We start from the raw sequence: 26343 nt of genomic DNA, 5'->3' as shown, positions 1-26343 counted from the left end.
AGGCCAAGGACTTGCCCCCCCATCCCCACCCCCTTGCCTACCTCTTCTGCCTTCCTGAGCCTGTGCTCCACCCTGGGCCCACCATGCTGCGGACAGACAGGCCCTGGAAGGCACAGCCAGCCCCTGTCTCCCAGGCATGGCCTGGCAGAGGACAGATGGCCAAGAAGATGCTGGACTTGCACAAAATCGACTCCGAGCTCTCCCAAACCTGGGTGTGGACTGGTCCCTCCCTCCCAGAGAGCTGCGGGTCTCGGAAAGTGTGGGTCATCACGGTCCCCATCTGGGGCCAACAACCCTTCCCAGTCATTCTAAAATCCCCCTTCCCTCCTTCCCTTTCCACCTTCCCTCCTCACCACGCTCACCTCCTCCACCTGTCCAAACCTCTCAACCCCCTGCCCTCTACCCTGCTGCCCCTTGTGGACCCCCAAAGCACGGCCACACCTGCCTCCCCCCGTTCTCACAGGCCACACACCTCGTGGGTGAGCCTCCACCCCGTGCACACACAGAAATGGCCAGGGGCCACCACCAGGATCTTCCGCCCTTGGCCTCTTCCCTCTGCCCACTTTGACTCTCCTCTGCTCTCTGGCAAAGCGCCAGGCCTGCAAATCCCAGCATCCACCAGTAACCCCCAGCCACATCCAGGACAAGACACACCCCTGACCTCACAGCCCCTCTCTTCTCCCCAGCTCCCAGCCACTGGAGGCCCTCCTCACAGCTCCTGCTCCCCAGTCCAACAGACCGCCAAGTCCTTGCAGCTCAACTCCTTCCAATTTCTCCCTGAGGTCAGCTCCCTCCCAAAGCCACTCCCCTGGGCCCCCTCAAGGGCGTCCTAACCGGCTCCCAGCTCCCCTCACTGGATGCAGACCCTCGCCGCCCTGAGTTGCTTGCCTGATGCTAACTGGCCTCCTCTCGCCTCTGAGCCCCCCTCCCTAGGGAATCCTGGAGCAACGTCTGAACTGAAACGTCAGCCTCTGTAGGAGAAGGGTGGATGAACCTGCTTTCTCCTTTACTAAGCTGACCCCTGAAGTCAGGGGCAGCATCCTGTTCACGTCCACCCTCTAGCTAGATGTTTCCAGCACAACCCTTGCTGGGCTAAGAGTCAAAGGCATTCGATGAATGAATGAAAGGGTGGATGGATGGCTGCAGGCTCTGTCCTCTGCTGGCAGCTGGGTTTCTCTCAGCTGTGTCCCTGTGCCATCTCCTACCTCAGACTTGAGCAGGGCAGGACTGTAGGCCTGGCCTGGTCAGGACACAGGGACCACAGGCGTGGTGAGGTCTGCAGGCTTGGCCCCGGTGGAGGCAGGACTGAAGACACCCGCGGGCCAGGAGGGGTGCATGCATGGGGTGCTGTGGGTGGTGCCCGCTTCCACTCACCAGCTGGTCGGCAATCCTGAGAAGCTGGTTCTGAGCCTCGACTCTGTGGCTGATGTCCTCCCAGTAAGAAGACAGCACCACCACGGGCTTCACGTTGCCCCAGGGTAGGTAGTAGTAGTGACATCCTGGAAGGACGCAAGGGCCTGGCGCTGAGCCCCGAGCAGAGGAGTGGGGGGCCCGAGGTAGGGGGTGGATGCAGACACCTGCCCCCCACTAAGACACCTGTGGCACGACCTGTATTCCCCAGTGCCCGGAAAAGGTGCTAAGAGTTCCCTCCACACACTGAACAGACAGCTGCTGCTCTCATTAGGACTCCTTAGCACATCAAAACCGAGGGGCTGTCAGAAGGGCCCTGGGAATCCCACGCTCTCCAAAATCTCTACGCAAAGCCCCACAGCCACCATGGAATGAGTGGTCACCAAAGGTCAAGATCAAGGCCGACCACTGCTGGTGTCAGGAGCCCAGTCTATGGGTCCCAGCAGGAGGGATGCACCTGGAGATGAGCATGGGGAGGGAGTACATCGGGGAGCAGGCTAGGGGGTCCCCCAGACACAGGCACACCCCCCGTGTGCCTTTGGGCGAGCCCCCAGAAGCTTTCCGCAGGGGATGGGATTTAGGGCTCGGCCCCTACTCTGAGTTCTGGGTCCCGTGCCAGGCATGCAGCCTCCGGCCTCACCATCGAAGACCGCCCGGCTGTACTGGGTGGTGGAGGCCAGCGGCAGGCAGGTGGTGTCGAACTTGTTGCCATAGTTTCCGATGCTGACCTCGAACTGGATGGCATCATCAACGTCCTGCAGCATGGTGGCCGAGTAGAAGGCGGCAAAGAGCGAGTACTTGCGCCTCCGGAGGTACTTCTGGGGGCAGAGAGGGCAGCCTCAGGGTCACGGGGGGAGGGACAGGGACACCAGTGCAGGGAGGGGTCACGTGGCTGGAGGCCCTGGCTGAGCCTGGCACCCAATAAATCCTGGCTGGACGGGTGGGTGGCGAGTGCTCCGGCTCTGCACCAGAGCCCAGATTTGGTCAGTAACTGAGCAAACTCATTCCAGGCCTGTGTGTTTGGCCGTGTTCCTCTACTAAGGTCTGCGCCTCCGAGGTCATGGAGCTCCTTAATCCAAACCAGCAGCGGAGGCACCACAACCCCAGGAAGCCTGGTCTCCTGCCTCTGCCTTTCGAGAAGGGGCCAAAGGCTGTAACCCACTGTGTCCCCCCACCCAGAACACCCACTCCACACCACTCAGCTCCACCACGCTGGCCAGCTCTGCAGCATCACAGGCTGCTACGTGTGTGGGGTGAATGAACCCCATTGTCCCTGCTGGGCATCAGACACCAGGCTGAGGACATGGCCAGCACTCAACCACACATCCTGGCTTGAACCAAGATGACTTTACGATCCCCTCTGTGGAAGGCAGAGAGGAGAGAGGTTACATGACTGGTTTATTAGATGAAGTACACAGTGATAATAGCTAACACTTATTGAGCACCTAGCATGCTGGTATGAATAAACTTCATTCTCACAACAATCTTTTGAGGTGAGTATAATTACTACTCCCACTTTACATATAGGAAAACTGATACAACTGGTAAGCGGACAAGCCAGAACTCAACCGGCACCACTGACTACAGGATGAGAAAGTATAAACCCTCATGAGGACTCCACATAGCTGCCTCCTAGAAATAAGGCCCAGTTCCACCACTTGCCGCTCTGCTACATTTGAGCCTCAATGTTCTCATCTGTAAAATGGGGATGCTCAGAGCAGGCACCTGGCGGGTGCTGGGAGGACTCAGTGACATCAGGAGTATCATCAGCATTGTGTCTGACACACAGTGATTCATAAGTGTTAGCTATTCTTACATTATTACTATTTTAAAATAGCCTCTCATTTTGCATCAAGCTCTAGACTTTAAAACACTTCTATTTATCTTCTTCTGGCTCAGACAATAAAGAATCTGCCTGGGATGCAGAAGATTTGGGTTCGATCCCTGGGTTGGGAAGATCCCCTGGAGGAGGGCATGGCTACCCACTCCAGTACTCTTGGCTGGAGAATCCCATAGACAGAGGAGCCTGGCGAGGTACAGTCCATGGGGTTGAAAAGAGTCGGACTCAACTGAGCTACTAACACTTTCATTTCAGGAACACTTTTCACTTTTTATCTTCTTTGAGCCTCTGAACATTCCTCAGGAAGGCAGACCAGGTGCTGGGTTACTCTGAGGCCCAGAGGTGTGAGGGCGTGTGAGTGTGGGTGGAGCTGAGCCCTCCTCCACCAGCCCCACTTGGCCACCGCCCTCCTGGCCCCTCCCAGGGCCACGCCCCTCACCTCCACCCGAAGGATGTCATCGGCAGAGAGAGCCTCCACTTTCTGTTCACTGTGCTCCACCAGCTTGGTCTCCAGGGAGAGCAGAAGCCGGCCTCGGTAGGCCACGCCTTCCCCCTGGGAGGGGAGGTAGGGTCACCAGGAGCAGGGCCAATGGAGGGGAGAAGGGGAAGGGAAGGAGCCTCATCTGGCCCTGAGGTCACCCATCTCCCAGGAAACCAGCAGGGCCCTGAGCCACACCCCCATCACTCTGCAGATGAGGAAACGGTGGCCCAGAGTGTCCAAGGGAAATGCCACCCTGATGGTCAGCACCAGGGTCCAACCTCACCAAGGGGAGAATGAAACTTGAGACAGACAGAAGCTGGGCCCCTTGGGGACCAGGAAAATTAGCAGGGGTGGGGGTGGGGGTGGGGAGGGGATATCAGGCTTGCCCTGAAGGAGAGGCAAAGAGAAAGGAATGGGAGGGAAGAAGGGGCCAAGAGGGGTCTGGGAGGGAGAAGAGGGTCTCTGAGCGGGTGGCTGCCTGGCCCTGGGCCCGCTCAAGCACCGCCAGGCCCTTGGAGTCCAGGCTGACCTCAGATACCGCCCAGGCAGGCCCCAGGATCTGGGTTCCTGTCTGGCTCACCTTGCCCGTGTTGAGCTCTGCATAGGGATCCGGGAAGCCAGTGAACTCCCTGGGGCTGCCATAGAGGTTGATGTAGCAGGGCCCGAAGGTGGGGAGGAAGCCTAGATGGTCATCCACTGAGAGACACAGACACAGGTGCAGATCAGAGGGGCTGGCCCACCTGAGATTTCGAGCGCTCACCCCTGCGACCTTCAGGCCAAGCCCATCCCCGGTCTCAGCGCCTCACACGTGCACAGGATGCAGCCCCCACAAACATATAAAGGATAGTGACCCCCAGGAGAGCTACCGCTGTCTCCCCTGCGGGACTTTAATCCTCACCATGTCGAGACATGGACATTTGTATTGTATTAGTCTCATTGTATAGATGAGGAAGCTGAGGCCGAGAGATGAAAAGGAACACATGACTGCAAAGAGGCATGACCCCAGTGGTCTCACCTTCAAGCCCATGCACTCAGCCGGCATGCAAAGCTAGGGCTCGGGCTCATTGCCCCGCCCCTCCCAGCCCACTCTCATCCCCTCCTCACCCTGCCCTTCCATCTGTGTCTCAGGCCATCCAGCCTGTGGGGAGGCACACAGAAGGCCCAAGAGCCTGGTCACCAGGGACATCATCTCCTGGACTCCAGGGAGGGGGCCCAACTCGATGTCACCCCACACACAGGGCAGCCCGAGGCACATGTCTCCTCCACCCCTGTATCCTTATGAAGTTGAGACAGACCATCTAATAGCCTTGACTCATCCTGGCATCTCCGCCTCTTCCCCACTTTGTGCAAAGAAGGATCTTTCAGTGGAGCAAGTTGGAGGAGAGTTTGAAAATTACACTAATGATGAGACAAAATCTTTCCTCCACATCATTTCCATCCTTTTTTTTTTTTTTTTGAAGGCTCTCTTTTGTTTATGTCATGACTTTCCAGCTGACAGCCAAGTTTCCTAGGACGGGACTTCAGTGGCCAAACTCTGAGAATCCTGAAAAGCCAGGGTGCCTCCTCATAGGAAGGAGGAAGAGGCCCCTTCCAGAATGGCGAAGGTGGGAGGGGGGCCCAGAAGCAGGTCCTATCTGAGATGACTCTGAGTGCTCAGACCCTGGGGTGGGTTCCGGGGCTTGAGCCCGTCCCTGAGCAGTAAGATATCCCCAGCTAGGTGCAGGAGCATGCCTGCTCCAGAACCCTGCCCCAGCATCACTCCTCCTCAGCACACACCCTGGCTTTGGGGACGGGGGTGAAAGACCTGATGGAGCTGTTGTGAGCATGACTAATTATTCATACTAATCATCTTGCCTATAATTTACCTTGCAAATTTCAACTTCAAGAGTTTTCAGCTCACCCCGGCCTCCTCCCTCCCGGTCCCTGAGAGGACTCACCCTTTCCCTCCCTCATCATGGACCCCCTGCCTGCTCCACCCCCCTACCCTGCTAGAGAGCGAGAGCGTGAACTCATTTGAGTTCCGAGGCCCGGCACATTCGGCAAGGGGGTTAGAGAGTGGGAGGGAATTTTCTTTGAAGCGTTCCCAACAATTTACATATTCCACCGTGGTTGAGAGGTAACAGCCAAAGTTAAGCTTGGGGATTGCGGTGGGGAATCTCCAGCCCACCACAGGCAAATGGAACACTTCCCCACAACCAGCGCCCTTGCCCCTCCAGTAAAAACCTCAAGGCCCACTCCCTCGTCATCCCGGAGGTGAGAGCACGTACGGTCTGTGGCTGGAGGAGGCTTGACCACACCTGCAGGCTCCTCTAAAGCGTAAAGAAATGGAAGAGGGGTTAGGATGGGCGTGGCTGGGTGGAGGACCGATTAGGTGAACGGGGCACTGTAGATGGACAGCTGGCAGACAGACAGAAGGAAACAGCTCCTGGACGGGAAACAGATGTGGGCCGAGATCCCAAGGCCAGCCCAGCTGTGAAGGTATCACACACTAAGTCATCGGTGCACCCCCCTCGGCCAGACACAGCCCCAGTGCCCCGGCGTGAGCGCCGCTGTCTGCCTGCAGGGCTGTCTGTTCTGTTTATCAATTGAAAACTGGACCAGAAACTTGACTCAATACATCCAAGGAATAACACAGGAGAGAGAAAAAAAAAATGCTTTGCCATATTATAGCCAGATAAGAGGGGAAAACAAAGTACAGACGCAAAGAAAGGGTGAGGGAATCGAGAAAGGGCCAGAGCCGGGCACACACAGCGTTCCACCACCAGGCAGATTGACTGCACGGAGTGGAGGCTTTTCAAGGCACAAGATCTCCACCTAGTGGTCATTTGTAGAATTACCACCAAGGGCACCATGTTGCATTTTCACAACTGCAGGCACTGGGAGGCTTCTGGCACCTGCTGTTTCAAATGAAGCACAGTGCCAGATACTGTCCATGAGCTGGAGGTTCTACTCTTGGGTGTACCCTAAACACAGGTAAGGAGTGCCTAGAAATAAGAGAAGCAAGGAAGGAGATGCTCTGGTAGACTTCCAACTTCACTTCAAGACAAGTACAAGAGGCCCCCAAAGGATGCAGTCCTCAGTCTCCTTCCTCTGTCCTCTCTGGTTCTGCCTCTTGCCACACTCTGACCTTCCCTGTCTCCTCCTCCAACCATCCAAGTGTGGCCCAGCGTGGGGTCCTGATTGACCTGGGGCTGTGTTTGGTGAAATACCTAATTATTTTCATTCACTGATCACCTTTACCTATTGGTCTCCTTCAATAAATAATACTATTGCTATTTTCCTATAGCTCCATGATCAAAATTAAGAGCCAAGAGCTGAGCAAAACATTGTGGCAGGAAGGAAGAATGAGCAGAGACACAGGAAGAAAGGGCGTAGAGAAGAGGGAACGTGGATACAAGGACAGAGCTGACCAAGTGAGCACAGAGGGTGGATGGAGGATGAGCAGGGCCTGAGGCCCTGGGACCCAGCCCCTCAGCTCCGCACAGCCAGCCTCAGCTAGGAATGCCGGCCGGCAGGAGTCAGAGTGCATAAACCATAATTCACGGCCATTCTCATATCCACAGGAATAGGTTTTCATCAGGAGGGGAGCAAGGCCTCCGGTCATAGGGGAGTTTCAGCGACCACAGAGGACCGACCCAGCACAGCTGCACCCCCAGGAGAGCACGACCAGGGCCCTCCGGAAGGAAACAGCTTCCACTTTAAGCTCCTTCCAATGATTACAAACAGGCCCGGCCAGTTATCTAGGGCTAATGAGGCCAAGGTCATAGTTCCGACCCCCATGTGCTTCTCGCAGAAGAAAACACAGCTTTCCACCCACAGACCAACTCTGCGTTCTGGCTGCAAACTAGTGCCCAGCCCAGACACAGCTGGCCCCTAGTCCCACCGGTCATCTGAGCAACACGTGCCTCTGGTGGCTGGAAGGACCAAGCGAGGGGGCTGCCAAGCAGCCTGGTTCTCAACCACGCCTTTTTCACTAATTGCCTCATTCATTCATTGGTTTGTTCCACAAACCTAACAGGCACAGAACGAGGCATGGTAAGACAGGGCCCTGCCGACAGCTAAGGCCAACGACTCCCAATTCAGGGGCAGGGTCACAGGTCTCCAGGTGTGAGGATCATGCTTGTGTCTGCAGACAGCTCATAAAGTCAAGGGCAGAGTCATCAGTGAAGCCACCCAAGACAAAGCCTCTATTTAGTCCTCACCACTCTTCTGCCAAAACACAAGTGTTCTGGTGTGTTTTCCCTAAGCCCAAGGAATAGGGGCTGGGGAAGCCTCAAAACACAGATGAACACTCCCAGTTTTGTGGCCTGAGCAGCCCAGCCCAGCTCCCTCACCTGCGGAAGTACAGGGCAGGCCCTCCCAGCTCAGGACCCCCTTCTCCTGGAGCATCTGAGGCCACTACCTGCAGCCAGCCCAGCCGCTCCCCCTGCCTCTCAGCACATCTCCCACGCCCACGGCTTGGCTGCCTGACTCCAGCCCGCGCCAGGCAGGAGGAGAAACCAAGAACTGCTGGGAAATCCTCATCATCTGTGTTCCAAAGACAAAAAGAAACGAACTTTGGATTTCGTAGCCGTGGAAAAAACTGCCTGAGTGCTATTTATGTAGCATGTTTTCATATGTACAAAGTTATAAAAGAATTTGTGTCAGTTTCATGGGGCTCGTGTGCCTGCTACCTTTCAAAAGGACTGAGGCTTCTCAGGAAAGCACTCCTCATTAAAAAAAACAAATTTTTTACTAAATGCTTTGGAGCACAGGGTCCAAGGAATACTTAAGTGTGCCCAGGCAAACTTGTGGGCAGAAGTGCTTAAGAGGCTAGTGTTAGGTCCTGTCCTAGCTGGAAATAAAAACAAAAACACGAAAACAAAAACTCCTGGTTGGATCAAATAATCTGGTGAACTGTGAGGCTGGAGAACATAGAGAAAGAATCCATTTTTATAGTTTGGTTTAGTTTGAGCTTTGAGAGTAGTGGGAAAAACCAAGGGCCACGCATCACCCAGATATTCTAGAACATCCTAGGGTGGAGAAAAACAAAAAGAGCTCAAAGTTGGAGGGACATTCAGAGGTGGCCTCAGGACAAGTGGGAGACGCTTGGCAGGGAGGCAGGCACGGGCTAACCTTCCAGGCCTAGAAAGAGCTTGAGAACGGCTCCAGTTTGAGCAATAAGTCTAACTGTTTTGTTGCTACAGAGATCAAGCTATTTAACTGTATTTAAAACTGGTTAGCTGATGACAAGAAGATTCGCATTTACGTCCAAAACAAACTGTGGGAGCCTGTGGTCCATGAACCACAATGGGTTGGCCATGGCTTGAGCGCCATCTAGTGACCAAATAAATCTCTTTCTCACATTCCCATTCAAATATTCATGATGACCCCGGAAAAGAGCAAGGTCAACACCACCAGCAGACGTGAAGATGGATGGGGGCACAGGCATCTAAACTCTCCCTCGGGTGGCTGCCAGCAGGCAGAGCTGTAGCCTCGTGAGACAGTGGCTGCTGGAAAACAGTCAGAAAGGCAGTTTGTGCCTCTACCAACATTTGCCCTTGGACTCAGAGACCGGGACAGCACTGGTCAGCAAACTGGAGAAGAGGTTCCTTCCATGCAGGAATTCTGATCCATGAGGAGCCTAGAACAGTGTCTCTCCCACCCACCTCCGTGATACACTGCCCTCACTTCCCATCTTTCTACCTCTACATCCAACTATCAGCACAGCAATTGCAGGAGGACCGCGTCCTGGGACCAGCGGTTCCCACAGTCAGGACGGGGAGGGGCTGGGGCAGGAGAGACCCTTATCGCAGGGGTTTCTGGGAAGGAGTTTTGGTATATTCCAACAATTACAAGTGTCAGTGATGAAATGAGCATGGCAGAGAGCAGCTAGATGTTAACGCATCGGGAGGCAAACTGGAAGTTCACTGTAGAATTTTTTACTTGTATATATATATTTTTTTAATGTTTCAGAGAATCTAGAAGAGACTGGTCAGCCTCAAAACTGTTAGGTGGAATCTGCCAGAAACTAGGCACGCTAACCTGACCTCCAGATAAAGATCTGAGAAGATGGATGGACGGAGACCCACACATCCTGTCTGTGGAAAGACGCCAACACTGGCCAGATCTTGTGAGAGTGTGAGAGTGAACACAAGGGGAGAGGAAAAACAGAGAGCCAACCAGGATAGGGAAATAGGGAGGAAACAGCGTCTGTAAAATTCAGGAGGGTGTTCACCTTGAACTCTCAAGAAATGATTTGGAATCCTCAGGAGAGTGCAGGAAGACATAGCTTTTGTGGAACAAAATAAAATGGGGGAGAGAACAAAGAGGAAAAGGAAAATATAAAAGGAAAGACAGAGGGAAAAGAAAGCATGACAAGAAACTGAAAATGCAATAGTCAATTTTAAACCACATGGGAAGCAGTAAAAAGCAGAATTGGTACGGGGGGGCGGGGGGGGGGAATCAGAATAGGGATGCAGAAAGCCAATAATCATGATACTAAAGAGCAACATTACTTTAGGGTTTATTGTGTTCCAGAATGTGACATTTATAGTCTAGTGAGACTTTGCAAGGACCTTACAAGGTTGGGACTGGTGGGAGGAGACTGGAGCAACTCTCTTGGAGCCCCCTGGCTCCAGAACAGCTCTCATCCCACCCCACACCATGCCTTCAGCTGCTCAGACAACAATATTAGAGTAGATGAAATCATTCCTCAACTCAGATTTAAGAATTCACTGTGCCTCAGACAAAATTCAAGAGTCCTGCTCCTAGACAGATCAAAATAATTTTTTAAACTATAAGTAAAAAGAGACATTCCTACAAGCCAGAAAAAAGAAAAACTATCTATAAAGGAATCAAATCAAACTGCTCTCAGAAAACGCATCAAAAGAAGCTCAAAATAGATTAAATATCTAAATGTAAAAAATAAAAGTAAAAAATAGAGATAAATACAACCTTGGGATTTGCTGAAGGCCAAAAGCATGACATATGTGGCAGAAACCATACTTCCATTACTTAAATAAGAAATACTGAAAATAAACACAAGTTAACTAGAAAGTTGGGTTTCCCGGGTGGCTCAGACAGCAAAGAATCCACCTACAATCAGGAGACCTGGGTTCGATCCCTGGGTTGGGAAGATGCCCTGGAGGAGGGCATGGCCACCCACTCCAGTATTCTTGCCAGGAGAATCCTTATGAACAGAGGACCGTGATGGGCTGTAGTCCAAGGGGTCACAAAGAGTCAAATATGACTGAGCAACTCAGCACACCATTAGAAAGTTAAAAAGGAAACAACAAAATATGTCTAAAGAGAGCTAAAGAAACGATTTAAAAGATGAGAGGATAAAACATTAGAAAATATTAAAACTAACGTGTGCATGTGCAGTCACCAGATGTGTCCAACTCTATGCGACCCCCGTGAAATACAGCCTGCCAGGCTCCCCTGTCCATGGAATTCTCCCAGCAAGAATACTGGGGTGGGTTGACATTTCCTACTCCAGAGGATCTTCCTGACTCAGGCATCAAACCCAAGTCTCTTGTGTCTTCTGCATTGGCAGATGGATTCTTTACTATTGCACAGCTGGGAAGCCCGTTAGAACTCATGTCTAAGCCCAAAAAATTTTCTTTGAAAATTTCAATACAGTAAGGAGAAAGAAAAACTTCTAAGACTAATCAAGAAAAAAGAAAATTCAAACACATATCATTAGAAATAAGAAAGTAGAGAGAATTGTTTAAATCATAAAATATTGCTCTGCACAACACTATAAAAAAATTAGAAGACCTCCACGTAATAAATATTTTTCTAGAAAAATGTAGATTATCAAAATTAACTGTAGTAAAAGTAACAAACTAAAAATACCAATGATCACAGGAGAAACTGAAAAGGTTTTAAAGAGCTAGTGCAACACCCACTCAAAAAGGGCACCCAGCCCATATGGTTTTATGGGTGAATTCTTTCAAACCCTCAAAAGACTATATTCTTATGTTATATAAACTGTTCCAGATGTTAGAAAAGACTTTAAATCTTTCCAATTAATTTTACAGAGCCAGCACAGCCCAGATACCAAAACCTAAGAAATAATAAGCAGACATACCAATTAAAGATAATAGAAAATCAAGAAATAGGACCAAGAACACATTTAGGAATTTAGTAGGGGATAAAAGTGGCATTTCAAAATGTAGGGGAAAGATTATTCAATATATAGTGTTGGTATCACCAAAGAACAATTTTTTTAAAGTAATGTTAAACCCTTGCCTAATTCACTAAGGAAAAGATTAATATATTTGGCTATGTAAAATTTTTAAATTTAACAGTTAAAAGCTATTACATGATAAAATAAAATTGACAAAAATTATTTACAACATAGATGACAGGAGAAAGTTAACCTCCATATACATACAGAACTCTTAAAAAACAATGAGAAAAAGACAAACATGCCATCAAAAATGTGGACAAAAGCATGAATAGGCAATTTACAGGAGACTAAATTTTAAAGTATATAAATATATATAATTTGCTTAAAAATATATAATTTGTAAATGTAAGATGATTATTAAATATTTTAAAATTTACATTGGTCAACTTTACCAGATATAAATGAAATAAAATTAAGGCAACAATGAAATGCACCCAATAAATTGACAAAGTTCTTTAAAAATATCATTATCTTGCTCTGTGTTGATAAGGATGCAGCAAAATAAGCTTGAGAGATTAGAGTGTAAATGAGGCCAGTCGTTTTGTGGGGCAATTTTTATATACACCAAAAGCTTCAAAATCTTTTGACACAGCAATTCCACTTCTAGGCATTTATACAAAAGAAAAATCAGGAATTACATAAAGATTCAGCTACAAAAACACTCAATATCAAGTTAGCTGCTTATAACATGGAAAAATTAGAAAACACCTAAATACTCAACATTTAGTTAATGTGGTCTATGGCACGTTCACCATATTGTAGAAGAATATTTAATAGCATGAATAAACGTCTATGTTATATTGCCAAGTGACAAAAAGCAATTGTCAAAACAATTAAAAATTGTTCAAAACATTGTTTATCATGTACACACATATACACAAACAGGTCCCAGAATATTAATATTTACCTCTTGTCTGGGAAGAGAGGCTAATGGATAATTTTGTGAGGAAATTCGTATATTGTTCTTTCAGATTATCTCTTTTAAATTGTACAAAATGATCACGCGCTACTTTCTAACAGACCAATGAAAGCCATTTCAAAATAGGAACTGCTAGAAAACAGCTAGTCAGCCAACATAGAACCCAGTGGATGGTGTGGCCACAGACACCAAGATCATCTGCAGGAATGGATCCTCTCTAGACCATTTGATGGTGTACCCACCTTCCAAGGTGAGGCCAGTCCTAAACACAAGCCCATCTCTCTCACTGGCCAAAGCCCTTCTTCCTGGGAAATGGGCAACGAAGACCTTACAGACTTCCCTTTCCTGCAAACTCTCAAAGCTAGAGGCGTAAGACAGGAGGCGTGGAGCAGGGGAGAGCACGGGCGGCCAGAGGGCAGCACAGAACAGGCACTTACCTTCTATCTCGCCTCCAGAGGCAGAGATCTTCGACATACTCAGGTAGGTGGTGGCCACAATATCATTGTGGGTGAGGCGGTCCCTAGAGCAAGGGGCGGAAAGGGCCTGAGCAAGGGCGGGATTCGCAGGCCACAGCCCACCCAGGGAGGAAATGGCCAGAGTTATGCACCATTAGAGGTCCCAGTCTTCACACTAGGGATGTTATGGAGGCCTAGTAATGTTTGGGGAAAAGAGACTGGAAAGAACGTGTTACTCAAGACTCCTCTGGGGGCGACCCAGCGCATCAGCGTCCCAACAGCCAAGCTGGAGGTCTGTGGGCACAGCTGCAGGTTGAAAGGGAGGAGGCCTGAGGCAGGAGGCAGTGCAGGGGAGCTGGAGGCCGCGCAGGGAGCCAGACCCCAGGCCAGGGAGAGCAAGGCTCTGAGAGCTAAGACATACCAGACCAAGGAGAAAACTCAGGGGACCAGGAAGAAACTCTCTCTCCAAGGAAGCCCACAGCCTTAATTAGCTTAGGGTAGCTAATACATAGCTCTTTTTTGTATCTGACTGCGTGTGTGACAAAGCACTTTTAGCTTCCTTGATCGCCAAGGATCCTTACAATGGCTTTGGGGAAGAGGTATTTTTATTAAATCTCTACTGCACAGATGGAAGGAAACAGGCTCAGAGTCGCAAAGTCCTTGCCCAAGGTCAGCCTGGGAGGGAGGTGAGGAGCCAGGACAGAAACTGGTATCCTGACTCCAGGCCCAGTGCTCTCACCAAGGTCCACACGGCTTCTGTCTACAAAATGGGACTCGTCCTGCCTCCCCAAAGAAGGCCTCTCCCCTCCTACCCAGCATAGGGGACCATGGGGGAAGCTCCAGGACTGAGCGTTCTGTGCAGACCCCTCCTCTGCCCCACACCTGCCCCCTTGACAACCATATATAGTAACGGCTGGGCACCTTTTGCTGGGCACCTCCTGAGGGCCAAGCCCTGTGCTAAAACTGTCACGGGACTTGGCTTGTTTAATCCTGAGGCAGGATTCTGAGGCAGGTTCTCCAGTTAGCCCCAGTTTAGATGAAGAAGCTGAGGTAGGCAGGATGACAAGGGTGGGACTTGAGCAAGATATGCCTTATGGGGAAATCAGAGCCGTGCCTGCAGAAACCTGCTGCTTCCCTGTTAGGCTAGGCCGAGAGTTCTCAATCCAGAGATTTTTGACCCCAGGACATTTGGCAACTGGAAACATATTTGGTATAGAGGGGAGCCACAGAGAGAGACTGTGATTGTAGCCAAACACCCTACAATGCACAGGACAGTCTCTCACTGCAAAGACGTTTCCGGTCCAAAAACATCACAGTGCCAAGACTGGAGGGGCAGTCTTGGCACTCTGTCTCCTTCCAGAAGGTTCCCCATGTGCATCTTCCCTTTTCTTGGAGCCCAGCAGCCCTCTCTTCCTGCTGTGCATCCCTTGGCCACAGGCGGCTTCAGGAGACGACATCCAGGTGCTACACGGTGAAAGACCCACCTGAGCATGGTGATGTCATTTTTCTTTTAAATCTTACAGCGATGAGACACCAGATCTTTGCTGCTCCCTCCCTTCCTCCCTGTATTTCCCAGGGAGGTGATTAAGCTTTAAAGTTTTGTATCAGGGCGGGGGCTATGTTAGGAAGAGTGAATTGTCAGCACAGATCTGTATCACTTTTCCTGGTGACTGACGCTAATAGGAACCGGGAAGTAAAGAGTCCTTTAAACGTTTTACAATGAGAGTATCAACACCAGACAATTGACAGTTGACGACACTTTTAAACTGCCTTCACGACCAAACCCTAGAGAAGACCAGTAGCTCTTGGAGCAAAATAGGATGTCTGACCTCCGGGCTCTCCTGAATCTGGTGAGATGGGAAACAGAATGGAAAGAGAGGTTTTGAGTCAGGTTTTTTTGAGGAGGAGGGGGTAGTTTGGGGGGTTTTGTTTTTTAATGAAAAGAATTCTTTAAGAACCGAATGGAAGATTAAGTTACAGAGAAAAAGGCCATATGGACCATATCGTATTTCTAGGATTCAGGTAAAAGTACAAATTTATCTGAGTTTTCTGGGAAGAAAGCCCTTTTCTGGATAGGAACTTGCAGCAGCAGAATGATTTCTGGCCAAGAGTTGGGTTTTGGGGCTTGGGGTTGCTTTTGGAAAATACAGCAAGTCTGAAAATAGACTCACAATAAAAATGCCACTTCAACCTAAACCAGAGAGGCAACCACCAGATTCCGTAATGTGTTTGGATTGTACAGTATGCCGGAGCCTCACACAGCTCACAGGGACTCGGGCAGGGCCCATCCGCAACACAGGGGTCACGGCGCCCGCGTGCATTTGCTCACACTGCCGCACACAGACCTGCACCCCGGGCGCACGCGGCGAGGTGAAGGGACGCTCTGTGGACGCAGAGCTCCTCGCCCCAGACCGCCTCCCACAGCGCATACCGGCGGTCAGGGCCCCAGAGGCCGCTCCCTCCGGGCCCTCCGCACACTCCCTTCCTCTCCTCTAATTCTCACAAGCTGCTCTCTCTCAGGCTGGGGACCTGGCGCACACTTTAATGACTCTGTGGCCTGGGGGTTTTCGCCAGTCTCTCATTATCCTCCTGGCTGGGGGTGACATGGGCCGAAGACCAAAGGACAACACGCTGGGAACCGCACGGCCAAGACTTTCTGGGGGCAGAGAAAGGACAGCTCTCTCTTTGGGGAAAGCCTGGTGTAGGGAAGGTCCTAGAGATGGCGCGTGGGGACCCCTGCAGCCCTCGGTGTGGGACAGGGCACCTCAGCGCACAGCCCGGTGGCGAAGCACAGGCTTGAGTTCGAGCCTGGTCTCAGCTGCTTCCAGCTGTCCCCCCAAGCACTTATTCAAACATGCTCCCTCGTCTGTAAGGTCGGGCCATACCCAGAGTCGAGCTGAGCATCAGGTGAGACAGGCATGTAAAGAGCTCCCCGGGCAGAGGGTCTGGAGCACACACTCACAAGAGTTAGATACTAATTTTTGAAGATGGCCCTGTGGCTACTCCCCTGCGTGGGCAGCCTGGCCCCTTCCCCAGCCTGGAGATCTGTTCCATCCTACCAACCCTTGAGGCACCTCAGTCCACCCTCCTGCAAGCTCTGCTCTATCCAACCTCCTCGCCTCTGCCTATGATCCATCTCTTCGTTAGGATGCCTTCATCTCGAACTTCCCCAAACCCCACATCCCCTAGGAAGGCTCCCTGGGCCCTTCTGGCCCCAGGGATCTCTGGTTCTTGGAGCCGTCCCAACCCGCTGCGAGTAAGCGGCCCAACAGCCCATGCTGTCTCCTTCTCCGGCCTCCCTGTGAAAGTCTCACCTGAAACAGACTCCCCTGCTGCATGCAGACCAAACGAAAGGAAACCGCAGGACCCAGGGACCCCTGACCACAGCCACCTCTAAAGATCCCCAGATGCAGGACTCACCAGTCTATGACACGAATCCTCATTTTCTCACACATGGAGGGAAACTAAGGAGGGAAGAGAGAGATGTTGGGGTGGAGTCCTTCTGCAGAAGTGGAAGTCTGGGATGCAGGTGGGAGCCAGGAAGGCTGGGAGCCCGGGCCTCCTGGGAGTGGGAGGCTGGGAGCCCTGGCTCGTGGAGGTGAGGCTCACCATGGCAGGCAGTGTGACGCTCTGGTTCCACTGAGGATTGGCTGTCTTCTCCAGGATCCTGCTGCAGAGCTAGAAGACACAGAGGCTGGCTGAATGGAACTTTGAGGGGACTCTGGGTACCCCTGGGGACCACCACACCAACCAACTGCCATCGTCGGCCACGCTGACCACCCTCCGGGCTGGGCAGAAGGCCCTGGGGGCTATGGAACCTGACGCAGTGGGCTCAGACACCAGGAACCTTTCCACAGATAAGGCTCAGTGGTAGGTCAGACCCACGGGGGCATGGAGGGAGCGACAGATTATTTGAAAGTCACAACCCTCTCCCTTATCTCATACCTCTGGCTGGAAGTTCCCTTCCTTTCCCTCCCATTATGGCCATGACCCTAAGTATGGCCAGGAGTCCTAGCATCTGAGGCAATCCCCTTTGCTCATCAGCCCACATCACCTGCCCCTTCGGAAGGCTGTGAGCGCTGGGGAGGGGGAGAGGAAGAAGGGCTGGGCAGGGGGCCATACACCAGTATTCTGAGAGAAAGATGAAAATTCAGCTAAGATACAAACCTCATAGGCCACAGTTTGCCTCCCATCGGCCCTGCTCGAAAGACTGGGCTTTCCACAACAAGTAAGCTAGCGGAGGTGAGAACTGGATCCAACCCAGCAGCTCTGCCCTGGGAGTCCCCAGGGAAGCACCGATGCCAGCCCAGGGCATCCTGTACCAACGCAGGGCAGTGGGCGAAGGCTCTGTTTCAGATGCTGGAAGGTGTGTGTGTCCTACACACGGAAATAAGGAGCAGCCTTCCTCAGAGCACTGACTGTGGGCCCTGATTGTGCGAAGCATTTACATAATTATCTCCTCTAGTGAGCAACTGACAAGAATCTCCATCAAATGAGAGTGTGGCTTCCCCAGGGGCCAGGACTCTTTCTTCATCCCTGGTCCAGCCAGTATCGCCCCATGCCCATCGTCCCCTCCTCCCTGTGAGAAGGGCCCAGGCAAAGTCTGGGGGTAGGGATGGGTGCCAGGATTTGGCCCTTGTGTGAGCAAAGAAAGGAGTAAGGGAAGAAGAGAAACCAACAATTAGATGAAACAAAAGGCAGAGTGGGACTCACAGTTCTCAGGAGTGGGTACACCAAGGGCTGTAAAAGCACACAGAATGATGTGCCATCTCCCTCAGAATTGAAGAAACACAAACAAAACGAATGAGATACCGTGTCTCATCTATCAAGAGTCATAAAAACCTCTAAAGCCTGTCAGCCCTGTCTTGGCAAGGCAATGGGAAACTGCTTGCTCAGATTTTGTTGGTGGGGAGAGAACAACTCAACCTCTCCAAAGGGCAATTGGCCACTCCCTTTCAAAATTAAAAATGCAGATACCCTGTGACCTACCAGTTCTGCCTCTAGACATTATCCTACAGAAATACTTGCACATGTGCAGAATAACATGTGGCTGAGATTATTCTCTGCAGCATGACTCCAATTAGGGAGGGCCTGGAACAACCCACGTGTCCACCGACAGAGGACAGGTTGGATAAAGTACGGTCTGTCCGCAGAATGGAGCACGATGCAGCTCTGGAAGAATGAGGACCACTCTATGGTATGAAACAACTTTTGAGGTGTATTATTAAGTGAAAAAAAAAACCAAGGTGCAAAGCAGTAAGTATAATGTGCAACCATGTGTGTTAAAGGGGTAAAGGTAAGAATTTATGGTCAGACATGTGGCATGCACATAATGAAGCCGGAATGATGCAAAAGAAACTAACAATGATATCCTGTGCAAGGGAGGAGATGACCGGAGGACGGCTGGACAAGTGCAGGGTGAGAGGTAGAGTTTTCATGATAGATGATAAATGAATATGATGTACATAACAAATGTATTACCTAATTCAAAACTTAGATGAACAAAACTTTGAAATAACAAAAGAGAAACAGAAAGAAATGGAAGACTTTCTCATCAGACACAGCAGACAGACCCTGCCAACATCGCTCCTCAGCTCCCTGGATGAGAGACACAGGTGGTCCCCACCCTCCCCAAGCCCTGCCCCTGGGGAGCCACAGGCCTTCTCCCCAGCAGGCACCCCACCACACCACAGGCCAGCACGACCTCGGGCCCTAGAAGTGCCCAGAAGCCGTGCCACCCCCACCCCTCTCCCCGCGCCTAGCAAGGCAGCACCAAGCTCCCCCCTCCTCCTCCTCATCTGTGCCTTTTTGTTTTTTTCACTCTCCTTCCCTTCACGATAGAAGGCCATTTGGCCATCTGTATCAAATATTCAACAATGAGCATGCCCTCTGACCTGGTTCTAGAAACTTCCCTATGAAAAAGCAGAGTGTGGACAAAGATTCCTATATGCCGATGTTCCTCACAGAGTTGTTCATGAAAGAGGAAAGTCCCCCCAAAAAAAGAAATCCAAAAATAGTTTAAATGTCATGTTATATTCATTTAATGAAATATTATGCAGATAGCAAAAATTTACTTCAAAGACTATTTAATAACCTAAGGAAATGTTAGACAACAAAAGCAGTTTACCAAACCACATAGTTAGAGTTGACTTATTCCGGCAGTAGTTACACATTCTGTAAGTGACCAAGAACACAAGCTAGTGGATACTGAAGCACTGCTCCCAAGGGAAACACAGGCTTAGGGGCCTGCAAGCCTCTGGCACAACATTTTTTTGTCAACTGACCAGTAACTTTGTTTTATGTCTGTTTCTGTTTCAAGACACCTTTCTCTTTATATCAATATACTGTGGGTTTATTAACACTGAACTCACAGCCAACAGCACTTTAACTCATGCCTGAACAAAACTTATCAATACATACTTTCTCCATAAGGCACCTCACAATCTCCTTACACTGAGAAACACTAAGCAGCATTTCAGCACTACACTTGGGAGTCACTGTAAGCACTGAAGTCACCAGCAAAAAGAACACTCCAAAAATGCAAAAAAAAAAAAAGAAAAGAAAAAAAATGACACCAAATAGACCAGGAAGAAACACATTACAGGATGAGCGCTGAAACAAGAAAGGAAGCGCAGCGCTCCGGCCCAGCTGGCAGCACACACCTCAGCTGCATCAAACTGTCCGGAGTTTTGCAAATAATGACCAAAGCACTGTAAGGATTGACTTGGGGATTACAAATAAATTTTAGCAAGTAGGCAAATCTGCAAATACAGAATCTGTGAATAATGGACACAGACTGTATGCTGAATCCAACTGTACTGTGAATCCAGTTTTTTTCCAGTGGGGCAGGGTGATGAGGGGAATGGAGGGGGAGAGGGGTTGGTGTGACAGACAGCGGGAGTGAGAGCTACAGTGAGGAAAGCATGCAGCAGGAGATACACACAAACGTGAATAGTGGTTATCGCCAAGGTGGTGCACAGGACAGAAATATGAGTAGTCATTTTTCATTTTCCTTGCTTTTCTCTGCTTTTTTTTACAGTTAATAAGTTTTATTCTTGAAAAAAAAAAAGTTGATTTAAAGCCTCCCACTCTGCCTTCCAAGTACCTCCCGTGTCTTTTCCCCATGCCATGAAGAAGTGTGATATGTGCGTGAGAACACGCACACACACACACACCCTTCTAGCCCCTCAGTAGCATGGCCAAATCAGGTATGGCTCACAGCTTAGATAATAGTGACACCAAGTGTCCATAAGAGGAAATACAAAGAGGGCCAGGCTAGGGCGACACAGAGAACAAATCCCCAGGACAATTCAGAATCCGATGTAATGAGAAAAAGTGGCACACCAGGCCAAAGAGAGGGACAGGTAGGATGAGACAGGTAATAAGGGTAGCAGAGAGAGTAGGGGAAACCATGATGCGGTGGCTGGGGCAGACTGTGGAGGACACAGAGGCCTGGGGACCACACCAATCAGCTTTACCTATTCCCTTGCCTTGGCCAGGTCCCCCACCTCCATCACCACCACCCCCCACCCCCAGACATCTGTACCTTCCTAGAAAAATCTCCAGGGACAGCCAAGGGCATCTCAGAACAGAGGAAGACCTAGAGAGGTGAAGGGGCTGCAAGGAACCAGGTGCAGCGAAGGAGCCTCAGAGTGCTGAGATTCAGCTTCAAGGAAAGCCACTGAACTGAAGGCAGGTCAGTCTCGGTTCTAGTCATCATCACAGCACCCCACTATGCTGGGAATGTGGAATAAAAACACATGTCTTGAGACATGACTTTCCTATCTCTCAAGTTGGGAAAACTAATTCTGGTCCTTGGAGTAAGTGTCCAGCCAAACTGCCTGCTTTCTTCCTGCCTTCATTCATCCCATCACAGTCCCTCCTAAGGCCAGGTACAGGGAGGGCATCAGACTCTGACCCAAAGCCCAAACCAAAACTGCACTTGTGTAAGACCCACAGTGAGCATTTATAGCCCAGTGTGAATGAGTTTAAGATTCGTGTTACCTCTCCCACAGACATTTCCCATGAGCCCTGCATTAGCCTGGGTTGGAGAAGCAGCTCAAAGGCAGGAGGGTTCACGTATCCAGCACCACAGTGACTGATTTTAACACACTGAATTAATAAGAATGAAGAAGCATATTAACACTCAAAGGGGGAAAAGGGAGGAGAAGCTCTTCTTTACAAAAAAAAAAAAAAAAAGCTAATAGAGTGAAGGAATGATAATGAGGGAATCATCCCTCTGCAATCCCCAGTGAATGACTCATTCAGGCAAAGAGGTCAACGGCTACGTGGACCATTAGGTAAGAGGTTGTTGAGAAACAGGATATCAGCAAACTGAGATTGTGCCCACAGATTACCTGCAAAGTACAAAGCAGAGTGTGTGCTTTGACAAGGGAGAGACCTGGAGACACCACCTTAACCAAGTAACCAGTGATGGGACATGCTGACATTTTGTTTCCTGTTGTGATGCAAATACAATGTACGAAACCTATGATGTGTTCCTGCCAAAATAGTTCATTTGAATTTAATCTGGTCTTGAGACCTAACTTCGAAATACAGGGGCCAGAAAAACAAGCAACACCAGAAGTGGTGGGACAAACCCAAGACATGGACAAATGGCCTGTGCTCTTCAAAGATGCAATCTCATGGGCTGAGAAAATGGGAAGGGAGATAAGAGTGAGGTTGTTACAGAAGAGACCAATGCAGAGCATAAATTCCAGTTGGGTCTTAGATTGGAACAAAATTAAACTAGCTCTGAAAGACATTTGGGGGATAATCAAAGATATTTATACGAACCAATATCTGACAAGAGTAGAAAATAACTGCTAATTTCCTAGGTGTGATAACGCTATTGTGGTTACAAAGAATTTTCTTTTTCTCAGGAGATGTACGCTGAAGCCTTTAGAGGCAAAGTGTGTAACTACCTTTCAAGTAATTCAGTTGGACTTCCCTGGTGGCTCAGACAGTAAAGCGTCTGTCTATCAATGTGGGAGACCTGGGTTCGATCCCTGGGTCGGGAAGATTCCCTGGATAAGGAAATGGCAACCCCCTCCAGTACTCTTGCCTAGAAAATCCCATGGACGGAGGAGCCTGGGGCAGGCTCCTCCGGCCGTGGGGTCACAAAGAGTCGAACACGACTCCGCGATTTCACGCGGGGCGGGGAGGCGCAGGGCGGCGCAGGAGTATTATTTACATGGAGAGAAAGTAAATGCAGCATAACACTCACAATTGTTTCATCTAAGTGGAGGCCGTAACAGTGGGTAAATAAATGTTCATTGAACAGTTTTCTCAAATTTTGTGTTTTTAAATAATTTTAAAATGCTTCAAAAAAATGCTTCAATAAAGCATCTAATATTGATACACATTAAAATAAAAAGCTATACAGATAAACACAAATTTTGTATGATGCTTTACGGGTAATGTTATTTACTTTTTTCTGTAGTTTTCAAAATTCCTTAATAAACATGTGCATCAATAATAAAAGAAGAAAGAAAGAAAACAAAAGAGGGGCGGTGGGTGGAGGTGGTATCAGGTAGCAGGCAGAGGAAATAAGCTTATCCAAGGCCTTTCCCTGTTCTGAAATCAACCTGGACCTCAGCAATTGGTCCCCTGACCTCAAGGGTCCTTTGTTGGTGGGATGGGCAGGCAGACCCTCCTTCTTTCTAAATGAATCTAAGAATAGATCAAGTGAAAAGGAAGACTGCAAAGTGCTATGTGAATAGGAGCGCACACGACCTCCATCATCACCCTCGCCTTTAGCGTTTGCTGTTCAGCTTGTAAACGCTCCCCCAACTGTCCTACAACGCCTGCCTGTCTGCCCCCTCCCCGCCTCTGCCTCCGGAGCAAAGCGCAGCTGGCTGCAGGCGCGAACCCTCGGTCCACACGGCTTGCTTCTCAGCCCTTCTGCCCCTCCCGCCCGTTTCCAATGGTGGGAACCGGGAAGGCGCAACCCCACCCTGCTGACTCCCTGGGTCAGAGGCGCCTCAGCAGAGTGGGGTTCCGGGAGCCGGGGCGGAGGCCGAGCCCTCCGGATTTGTCATCCCCCATTGCCAGTATTTCCACCACAGTCTCTGCTCTGAGGTTGCGAGTAAACGCGATCGGGCTATTTCCCGAGGAACAGATGCTAACGAACAACCTAAAGCAATGGAAAACGGACTTAAAGAGAGCAGTGCCTAAGGCCGCGTGGAACCCCGAGGGCTGAATTAACACAGCAAGCCTGTGGGGGTGACGGAAGCTGGATGTTGAACGATGCAGCACATTTTGCGAGGAGGAAGGCCAGGAAGGAGCCAGGAGTGCACAGGCCCGGGGAAAGGCTAGAGGCGTGACCGCAGGGCAGAAGAGAAGACACACGGGCACGCGCGGGCTGTGCGGTTTGTACCCAAAGCTGAGCGCGGCGAGCGAGCCGGTGGCGCTGAAACCCGCTCAACTCCGCCCTCCGAGCGGGCTGCAGGGCCGCGTCCGCCCAGCAGGGGGCGCGCGGCTCCGCACTCGCACGAAGACTGCACAAGCTGACATTGGCCATTGGAGATGAGGCCAGCAAGTCCGGCTGCGAGAGCTCTGGTCAACCAGGTTATGTGGTTTGAACTTCATTTTACAGACAGGGCTGCCTTTTACACTAAATATGCTGGTGGATTTCTACGGCGAGAACCCAGACGAGAGAACGGTCGCAAGGATGTTGTGTGGCCCCGGGGAGAGATGACAGTGGCTAGGGGCATGGAGAGAGGAACAGACCTCGGGATTTTTAAAGGCAAAAGCTAGCAGTGGGATCTTTATGTAGGCAGGTCAAAAAAGAGGGAAGAATCAAGGCAGGCCCGCGTTTTCTGCTTTTGATGGTGGTACTGGTAAAGACAGTAGTTTCTGGAAGTGGGGAGGTAGAGGCAGAAAATGACTCCTCTACAGGGCGAGCAGGAGGGTGTGGGCAGCACATGGAGAAGGTACAGGTGGTTCTGGAGCTGAAGGGAAGGCTCGGAGTTAAACACAGCTGTGGACTCCTCTGCGAGCGGGGATGACTGAAGCCTGGGAGCCGCCGAGGCTGTCAGGGAGAGCCTGGAGGGTGGGCAAAGCCGGCCCTGAAGTGCGATGGAGCAAAGAGTCCCAGGCAGAAGTCAAGAGGGACAGGAGCCACAGGCCCGCGCTGGGCAGGAAGGAAGAGAGGTATGTGATCTCCAGGACCCCCATCAGAGTGGCCTTGCTCCACTCAACTCCTGGCACAACTTTCTAAAAATAATCATTATGGTTTTACTGCATTTTTTTGTTGTTGTTGTTGTTTCCTTATCATTGTGCCTTCCCATCTGGTTTGCTTTACTTACTATTGCTTAATTTTCCCCCAAATATTCCTGTCTCTATCCACTATCCATATATCCTCTCCGTGTCCATTCACACCTGTCTGTCTGCCTCACACACATGGGCAGACCTGTGTGTGTGCATGGCAGCCCCAGAGAGCTGGGCCTGCGTGTCTCAGCACGTGTCCCATGATCAGGGCCCCCACGCACCCCCTGGGGACAGCCCCCGATGGCAGGCCCTGTGCACCCATCCGCAGAGATGCCAGGTGTCACCCTCCCACAAGTCCTCTTGTTTCCTTGCTTCTTACCATTTTCCCTGCGAAGCTGACTTCCACAAAGGGATCCACCAAGTTCTTCTTGTTACTGTCAAAGCCAAAGATCTGCCTCACATTGTCCATCACGGCATCGTCCACTGAGGAGAAAGACATGCTGATCACTGCCTGCCCGCTCTCCGTCTTCAAAACCCCTTCTTCCCACTTGTGTCTCCCAACAGTCCGGGGACTCCCCAGGAGAGAGGCCATGGACCCCTCAGCCCAGGGTTCTGGGGGAGGAGGGCCATCTCCAAACAGCAGCTCCTGAAGGTTCTGTGCTGCTCCTTTGCCCAGCTCCAAACAGCTGGTTCACTGTCCCCCCTGTTTTCAAAGGCATTCTGAATGGTCCAACTGATTAACTGATTGATTAGAAATCTACATCGCTAAGAGCAATAAATAATCCAGAGAAAGATTGGAAGTTGTTATAACAATATCCCACTACTGGTGCCTGTCTGACATTTTCCCTTATATCCATTAGCTCAGTGATTTTCCTGAGGGTAACCGATAAGTCAGTTCTGTTTTGTTTTTTAATTTAATCTATGCTGCTTCAAACCAATGTTTTACTAATTAGACATATTTTTACATATGTATTTATAGATGATAGATGTGTATATGCATGTGTGTGTATATATATATGTTCTGTATAATGGTATATATGTATATGAAGGGCTTCCCTGGTGGCTCAGATGGTAAAGAATCCGTCTGCCATGAAGCAGTCCCAGGTTCAGTCCGTGGGTTGGAAAGATCCCGTGGAGAAGGAAATGGCAACCCACTCCAAGTATTCTTGCCTGGAAAATTCCATGGACAGAGGAGCTTGGCAGGCTACAGTCTAGGGGGTTGCAAAGAGTCAGACACAACTGACTGACTAGCAAATCCATGTACATGAATGAGAAAATGAGAGAAGGGGACATTTAACAATTGTATACTAGCTGATGTCTGTCTACATGAATACAACAGTTAACAAATATTTAGCAAATATTTATGTTCTATTTACCCATGTATTCTTATTTATATTTAAACAACAATGCAGACAACTAAACATCATCATCCCCTTCACCTTGAGCAAGGCAAACATTTCTGTTTCCCCAGCCCCCTTTGGAAGCTTCCCAGCCTCACTTCTGCATAGTTTCAACCAACAAATGCAGAATGTTCTAAACCCGTATTTTAATCCCATTACTTATTTAAAGGGTTTCCCCATGAATTTGGTTCAATTAAACCTCTACAGAAGGAACCCATTTATTGGTGTCATTAGTCAAAGCAGAAGCCCTCAAACAATTAGCTTCATGCAAAACTTGTAAACAGGGACCCAAGGAGTCCCTGACTACTTGTTCTGGACTCAGCTAGGAACAGCGCCTGGTATAATTCTGCTAATGCACGCTCCAAAATGGTGGCTCGTAGCCTGCAGCGAGAAAACCACCAGGTAGCCTTTTAAAACTACCAGTGGGTGAGCCCCACCTCAAACCAAGCCA

The 26343-nt window shown here is 50.1% G+C and overlaps 1 protein-coding gene across 23 annotated transcripts in view; it reads right to left on the bottom strand.

Annotated features, from left to right (window-relative positions):
- Positions 1–26343, bottom strand: part of DYSF (dysferlin) — a 220204-nt gene that overhangs the window by 121434 nt on the left and 72427 nt on the right. For 14 of the 23 annotated variants that reach the window (XM_061155676.1, XM_061155688.1, XM_061155686.1 and 11 more), the window contains 9 exons: positions 24872–24975; positions 16891–16959; positions 16702–16745; positions 13264–13346; positions 5999–6040; positions 4312–4427; positions 3690–3803; positions 2051–2228; positions 1375–1499 (listed from right to left, as the gene is read on the bottom strand). In XM_061155676.1, the coding sequence (XP_061011659.1) occupies positions 1375–1499; positions 2051–2228; positions 3690–3803; positions 4312–4427; positions 5999–6040; positions 13264–13346; positions 16702–16745; positions 16891–16959; positions 24872–24975 (875 nt within the window). The remainder of the gene's footprint in view (positions 1–1374; positions 1500–2050; positions 2229–3689; positions 3804–4311; positions 4428–5998; positions 6041–13263; positions 13347–16701; positions 16746–16890; positions 16960–24871; positions 24976–26343) is intronic. The other 9 variants (XM_061155683.1, XM_061155693.1, XM_061155690.1 and 6 more) reach the window with 1 other exon arrangement.

Source organism: Dama dama, chromosome 11, assembly GCF_033118175.1.
Source record: "Dama dama isolate Ldn47 chromosome 11, ASM3311817v1, whole genome shotgun sequence".
NCBI classification, from domain to species: domain Eukaryota; kingdom Metazoa; phylum Chordata; class Mammalia; order Artiodactyla; family Cervidae; genus Dama; species Dama dama.
This window is presented reverse-complemented; position numbering and strand designations above follow the sequence as displayed.